Here is an 8298-nt window from a genome sequence, read left to right on the forward strand (position 1 = left end):
ACACACACACAGTCTCGTACCCGATGCAGTTTACTGACATTGTGATGACGGTAAAGCACTCCTCCAGAGAGGTAACCTGAGCTGAAAAATACCAAAACACTCTGTCATAAAACGCTAGCAGACCTCAACGACCTGCTCTGAAACAGTGGTTGCTGAAAGGATGTGTGCACTTGCCAAAGCTCTCTCAGAGGAGCCGCTTTGTTGTGATGACGATGGGTAAATGACACTACAGCTGTCAGTTTAAACAACAAAACAATGTGGCTTCTATAACTCATATACACCTGTCAGCAACTGCCTGTAAAATATTGCAGCAGTGTCAGAAATTATTATATAGGGCTATATTTGCCACTTATAATTGATTGTCAGGGACATTTTTTGGACAATTGAACAATAACTGAATAATTATTACTTGTGAAACCAAATCAACATAGCTATATGTAATGCACAAGATTAATTATAGTAGGGCTTGAATAGAACATTATAAAATATTGCAAAGTGTACATAAGTTTGATTTTAATATAGGTAAATGTTCGGTCACATTTTTTTGCGATTTTATTCAAATCTTTTATAAGGTGGAAGAAATGTAATAAATATGGAAATGCTGAGACACTTTATATTAGCTTGACCAGATGAACGGAACTTAATTTTAGTGTGTTTGGGAAACCTTGGTTGTAAGCAAAGAAAGGACTCACTAAGCTCAGGGGGTAACATATTTAAATATATATATATATATATATATATATATATGATGTGAAATCTTTCAATAACTGTGTTGAAAACAGTGAACAGCAACATTTAATTAAATATTTTACAAAAAAAATATATATATATATGGGCTTCGCAGGGACTCAAATGAATCACAATGTTTTTGTGAACAGTTTGAATTACATGAATTGTTAGAACAAATAGATTCGGTAAAATGAATTATACTTCACAGTGTTACTTGGAGAACGAGGGCAGTTTAGGGCCATGTCTAGATTGTTCAGTGAAACTTTTTCAAAATTCATAATTTAGACACAACTGCAATTTAGTTTGTGGAAATAATGTCACGTTAAAACTAGATTGTAGTGTTTTATGAAACTAAACTACACCAGTACTTATTGAAAAGTATATTTATTTACTTTGACAGTGTGTATATGTAAACAGTAATCTTCTCACCAGCACCAAATTTTCCATTATATCACACTTGAAGAGGGCCCATATGTTGCTATCCCTATGTCCATCAGTTTCAGACTATTCAACTATTATGAATGGAAGACCAAATAGACCATTCTTTTCAGGGATATTTAACATACACCCATGCTACAATATATATATTACAAAAATAGGCCTATATATGTAATATGTTTGCTCATAATGCATAGCCTGTTGGCTTGGCATATGCATAAAGTTTTTAAGCCGATAAACATATTTAGAGGCTAAAATAAGAAAATGAGCTGAAACAAATATGCAATGGCATACAAATGAATCATCAAAATCGGTAGGGTGAAGAAAATACAATTCAAGCAGCCATCGGAGCCCTACATGCTCCGGATCAAGCGTTGGAGAAAAGTGCCTTTATTTGCATGAGTGGCTCACATCAAAGAGTGGAGGGGGAAGAGAGAAAGCGACACACAACAATAGGAGAATCTGGATGTGTTTGTGTGCATGTGCTGCTCCTCATTAATGAAATATAATTCCAGAACAACCTCTGCGTTTAAAGGTGATGATGTGAACGTTCGCACAGAGAAATCCAGGCTACTGTCTGTCGCTCTGCTCAACGATTCCCTTTGAGGATGAAGGAGAGTAAACCACCAGGGATTTCTGTTCTGATAAACGCGCTCAAAGGAGAGCGTGCCCAAAGCGACTGCGTCTGTCATATGGAAGGGGAATTAAAGAGAGAAAATAGAGCAAACAGCTGAAAGGAAAAAAAAAACAGCGAACATGGACTATAACGCGATTCATAAACAATGTGCTATAAACAAAAATGAGGCCTTAGCTACAAGCTTAATCTTCAAGATCCAAGCTTAGTCACAACTCTGACCAATAGGCCCTTAAAAGTGACATAGATGTATTCGTGTCAGGGGCGTACAAAGCCACATAGCCTTGTGTTATTCGGGGGTAGCCCACTCTTTTGAAGGCTCCTGAAAGGGTCCCTCAAGGATCGATTTGCATTTGAATTGGGGCAACCTTTCAGATGCAAACCTAGCTTTCTTCATCAAAATATTTGCATTGCTTTGACGCATTTTCTTGTTACAGTCCATGTGAAAAGTCTCACCAAGGCGCTTCTCTTTAACTTCCACCTCTAAATAGATGCAAACACAGCCGTCCGGCTCAAGTACTTGAATGAAGTTGAAATAATAGTGTCACTTTGTGTAGCAACACTAAACCAAAAGTACAAGTAAACACATTTAGGCTAGCAGTTAACTCTTGAAATGCCTACTTCAAAGAATAAACTTCAGTCATGTTGAAAATATATAACATTTTATTATCTTCTTCAAAAAGGCACTTTAAAACAAACGATCAATGCCATCTTGTGAGAAACCAAGACCAAGAAAAATTAAATATATTTATATATACAATAAATAATGTGTCCTGAAACATTTGAACAAGTAAATTAAACATATTAACAAGTCATCGAACAGCTTTCAAACGGGAACACTGTGCACTTCTCCATGCAAGAGCAATTGCAGATATTTAGAACTGATTAGGATGTGCATATCTGTCTTATTTATTGCTACAGCAAGCAATAATACAAATTCTCCCTTTAAGAAAGTACTGTTAATCCATTGTTTAGCTGCAATGTTGGGTTTTAAGTTTGTTTAGTTCGCTGTAAAGCTTCACTGCACTGCATGTCTTATTCTCACAAAGTCCACAGTACAGGACATCAGAGTCTCAGCGCTGTGCTCATACATGCGTGGGACAGTCCGAGTAGGGATCAGTCTTGGACATGTGCAGTATGACGGCAGGTGCTTTGTAGTGGCAGTGACTAGTGCTACAGCTCCCGCTGCACTGCTTCCTGCAAGTCCTGTCTGTAAACTTTCTGCTACACAGACCCTGCCAAGTCTGCAGCGTCTTGGAGCTCCAGACCCAGACGCCACTGGTGATGCCCACCACCAGCGACATGAAGATCTTCAGCATGAACACGGCCACGGTGGGCACCGAAGACTCCAGAGAGCAGTCCTCGTTCCTCCGACCTGGGAATGTGGTGCACTTGCTTTGGAGCCCTCGGAATTTCCAGTAGTCCATGTTGAGCCGCTCATAGAAGTAGCAAATGATGACGCAGGTGGCAGGAACCGTGTACAGGATGGAGTAGATGCCGATTTTCACCATCAGCTTTTCCAGCTTTTCCGTGTTGGTGCCTTCGGTCTTCATCACCTTCCGGATGTGGAAAAGCGCCACGAAGCCGGTCAGGATGAAAGACGTCCCAATGATGAGATAACAGGACAGAGGCACGAGGACGAAGCCTGTTAGCGCCCCCACATCCATGCTGCCCACATAGCACAGTCCGGTGAGCTCGTCGCCCGCCACTTTCCGCATGGTGAGGATGACTATGGTCTTCAGGGCAGGTATGCCCCAAGCAGCCATGTGAAAGTAGCTGCTGTGCGACTCAATAGCCTCGTGACCCCATTTCTTACCAGCCGCCAGGAACCAAGTGAGAGTGAGGATGACCCACCAGATGGAGCTTGCCATGCCAAAATAGTAGAGGATGAGGAAGACTATGGTGCAACCCGTACTCTCCAGGCCTTCTTGGATGATGTACAACTCGCCATTCTCACGGTCACACGCGATGTTCTCCGCCCCGGCGACAGATCGAATGATAAAGGCGACTGAGTAAACGTTGTAGCACATGGAGAGGAAGATGATGGGCCGCTCTGGGTACTGGAAGCGATGTGGGTCAAGGAGGAAGGTTAGGACTGTGAAAGCTGTGGATATGAAGCACAGAGTAGACCAAACCGCCATCCAAATAAAAGCAAAGTCCTTATCCTGTCTGGACCAGAACATGTCCACAGCGGACGAGCATCGTGGAGCGCACGTCTCGCTCTTTTCCACGTACTGGAACTTTTCCGGGTTCTCACAAACTCCCATGCTGCCCCCTGAGCGTCCGTTCCCAGTGCCAGGCTGCCTGGGTCTGGACGGCACAGGCAACATGCCCTCTCCTTTCTTAGTCTCAGTTTTGGTGTCATTTTCCGGGGCTTCCATGCACAGAGCGTTGGGGTCATTTCTGGTGGGCAGTTTAGAGCAGTTCAAAGAATCAGGCCAAGCATAATTAAACTTCTCCATGATGGGCGAGCACTTCTGACGCGCCTGTTCGCACATCGGACGGCAGGCGGGGATGGATGTGGACACTTGGTCAGTACACATAGGGGCATAAAGAGAGCAGAGGAAAAATCTCAAATGCACATCACAGCCATATTCCACCAGAGGGGCGAATTCATTCAGTTTAATCGCAGCTTCCCTCTGATTTTCGTGGCCCATAAAGTTGGGCATCCGGGTGAGGTTGTACCCGATGCCCTGGCACATAGGGATGACGATAGGCTCACATTTAGCTGGTCTTCCTCTCTCCGGGTCATAAGAGCCAATCTCTAAACTGTAGGCAGCAATAACCAGCTGACACCACAGAGAAATCACAATTTTTAAAGGTGAGCCTCCCATGCTGGATTTTCAGTCACCTTTTTTTTTAATGAAATAAGTCAAGAAAAACTTTCCTGGCATATACAGTTCCAAAAGAAGATTCTTTCTTCTTTTTTTATGGGTGATTATGTAGCTCCATATACACTGCTTATATTAATATGCTTCAATGAATATTTCACGTCATCCAAATAAAACGCTGAAAAATAGATATTCCTCTGAATTAAACTTCTCTGAAAAATCCTCTTTCAAAGTCTTCATATCATACAAAAAGGATGCTTAATGTCCAAGTTCGTATGTTAATATGAAAAGCGCGCGTGCACAATCACTTAAAAAAACAACCTAATATTTCACGTCAGTCATTACCGTCATTATTGGGACAAATAAGGGCATCGGGAGGAGCTCAACAAGAGAAACAACAAATCTGTCCGTGTCTTCGGTTATCTCCAAACTTCTGTGAAAGGTATAGTCCGACTGCAGCTTCTCTCTGTTCTCCTCACATCTCTGTGGCTCACACTGAACTTTCGCTCTCCTCTCTCAGTGTCCTTTTAATACGGGGGCGGGGTATTCATGACGTACTCGACTGGTTCCCCCCACACACTTCTACGCCGAGAATATGCTCCACCTACTTACTACTGAAAATATATTGCGTCTATCGTGGCTCCGCCCACCTACAACATAGAAGGCAAAACACAAACGCTCAATCTGGAGATTTACCCTTGGAAAAAATGTACCATGGCAATCGTAGTTCGAGCGAAAATACCATGTAATTTTTCTGACTGCAAATTAAAACAATTTATTACATAGGATTTCATTCAAACAATGTAGGCATTTCCGAATTTCTTTCTTTTTTCATTTCTTTCTTTTTTTATTATTATTAACGGTGGCTATACAGCGGCTAGCCTACTTTTTGTAACACTAAGTGTAAATATATTTTAGTGGAAAACACCATTATGAATTTTTGAAAGCTTCCATGTAAATTGTCTAATGCAATAGGATTGTTTGTTTTAGACTAAACATTTTCTTTTACATTCCTTACAAATATATTTAAATAGCTAATGTAAATCCTTGCATATGAGATTTCAACCATAGAATTAGTAGAATCATAAACAGCCGAAGCAGATATAAAATGTCTCCATGTGGCACTGATATTATTATGGCCTAATAAAGCAATGGCAACAGTGGAAAATTAGGGTGCAAAGGAATTTATCAAAATAGCTGCTATGATACTCAACACCTCAGGATATTACTGTCAAGGAGAGAAGTTCATTCCAAATTTAATGAAAGAAAAACAAAGTCCAGACAAGAAACTTTAATTATATATAAAAAAAACAAGTAGACCTAATCTGTCACAGATTTCAATAAACGTAGTATTTTATTAAACATCATTATTTACACTGGAAAATCCCACATCCCGAGATTCCTCTAAAAGAAAAAGATTATTATTACCATCTAGTGGCTATACAATGTACAACACTTACACATAGACAGGCAACAAATGAGACTTCCAACTGCTTAAATGTTTTTTAAGCTTCCTTAAAAAGCTCAAATGTAAAGAATGTCCAGAAAATGTTTATAGCACTAATATAGAAAAAATATGTTTAAAATAACCTACCTCTATCATTCCAAGACTCATTATAGGCCGAGCTCAGTTCTCATGCCAAACGTTTAGTCAAAATAAAACAGGCCAGATTAGAATCCCTTCTGTTTGATGTGGTTACAGTGGGCATTTAAACCTTTTCACCCGCGGTGTTAGATTTTGAGCAGTTATCAGATTTGGATTTGGCATACTAAGCCTCACTTAGTCTGAAAGAGCACAGAGTGAGTCTGATACCCCTCCAGCCTGAGAAGGAAATACATACCAGACAGAACGATTTTTATCACCCTCAGCGTTTGCACGTCAGACCCCAATCCAATCCAATTTTGGAATAATTTTTACATTTATGCAGACAATTTAATTCAAAAGCAACTGAGATTGCATAACAGTTCATGCATTCCCTGGGAATCAAACCCATTAGCCTAGTTAGCATCATGTTCTGCAACGTTTTACTGATCAATACATGCTATTTGAAACTTGACAGAGAAAATAAACACATTTTGAAAGTGTAGGGTCCTCTCAGGTGCCATATTCTCTCTGTCTCCGCATGTGAATGGACTGATATGAGATTTTTATCAGGAAACAGAACTCTCCATGTTTTCATGCCACCTATCAGAAACATTTCCACCCTTTTAATCTTATCTGAGCACTCAGGCAAACCTCTGTGTTCCCGACTGTCACGAAATGCGCCATTAAAAAACAGCCCGCTACGTCACCGCTACAAGCAAGCCTCCAGGACCGATCTACTTGAGAAGTAGGGCGACTTGCCTAAAGACTTTACAAATTGCGGGTGACAGATGGAGGCCTTAATTAGAGCTCACCCAACTGTGAATTAAAGCGATGTGAGATCATGTCATGACACCATATCCTGTTTGGGTAGCCGTGCCATGGTGGTATCTCTCTCACTCAGGCTAATGGAGCTCAGAGCACTTAGGCTGTCACTATTTATCAAAACGGCCACCACGTCCTGTGACTCCGCTGCACTGGACTGCACATTCTGTGGTTGGAAGTCCTGCATCATCAGTGTTCACTTTTCTTCTTCGCGTTGTACGTGAATAGAGAGAGATTATTAAGGACACTCTCTCGGAACGCTTGACATAATGGAAGTGTGGGTGCTTCTTAAAATATGATGGAAATCACAAGGCCCGATACTGTCTGCTGGGACAGTGTTGATGTGGAGAGTGTGTCGGGCTGTTTGACACGTGGCAGGGTAAGATATCTGTGTCTGAGTGGAGCAGGGCCTGACCCAGGATAAGAGAGGTATGGGGACAATGCCATCAGCTGGAATTAAGAGAGGGGAGGCAATCACACTCCTTTCCATTGCATTGCAACTTATTATAAGCTTGAGAAGAGTTCTAATAACCTGCAATACAAAGATATAGTGTCCCCAAAAAGTATTTAGACATTATTTAGTGTAAAAATATTTAAATGCTATTGCATTAGATACAAAAATTCAACCTTTGTAAAAAAAAAAAGAAAGGAAAAAAAAGTGTTTAATTGTATTGAATGTGCATTTGTAGGGCACATAAAAAGTACTGTAAAAAATGTCCTCCTATTTCAGCTTAAACCCGACTAACCTTACATTTTAAAGAATAATCAACTTGGTTGTACAAGTAATTTCAACTTGAATTATATTAAACTGACTTAAATAAATGGAGATGAATCTCAAATAGATAAAATAATGATGAGGTAAAGTAAAGTAAAAACATAAGTTGAGCATTTAATTTTTTATACTATGCACTTAACCATATATATATATATATATATATATATATATATATATATATATATATATATATATATATATATGATAAAACTTTATTTAGATGGTCCACTTTAGACATTCTACTAACTAAGTACCTTACATGTCAACTAACTCATTAGAGTATTAGTAGACTCTCTGCAAAGTACCTATTAAGACTTAATTTAGATAGTCCCCCAACAGATATTCTACTGACTATAAGTAACTTTGCAACTACATGTCGACTTGTTCTACTAACCCGAACCCTAACACCTAAACCTAACATAACAGTCTACTGACAGTCTACAGCCTACTGATACAGTTAGTTGACATGTAGTTGCAAAGTTAC

General features: G+C 40.0%; 1 protein-coding gene across 1 annotated transcript; it reads right to left on the reverse strand.

Moving 5' to 3' along the window:
* Positions 1–2446: 2446 nt before the first annotated feature.
* On the reverse strand, positions 2447–5150 carry fzd9b (frizzled class receptor 9b). The gene has a single exon (XM_056239374.1). The coding sequence runs from the start codon at positions 4633–4635 to the stop codon at positions 2887–2889; it is 1749 nt and encodes a 582-aa protein (XP_056095349.1). The 5' UTR covers positions 4636–5150; the 3' UTR covers positions 2447–2886.
* Between the last annotated feature and the right edge of the window lie 3148 nt (positions 5151–8298).

The sequence above is a fragment of the Rhinichthys klamathensis genome, unplaced genomic scaffold (genome assembly GCF_029890125.1).
Source record: "Rhinichthys klamathensis goyatoka isolate OS25496 unplaced genomic scaffold, OSU_Roscu_1.1 h1tg000561l_1, whole genome shotgun sequence".
Classification (NCBI taxonomy): Eukaryota; Metazoa; Chordata; class Actinopteri; order Cypriniformes; family Leuciscidae; genus Rhinichthys; species Rhinichthys klamathensis.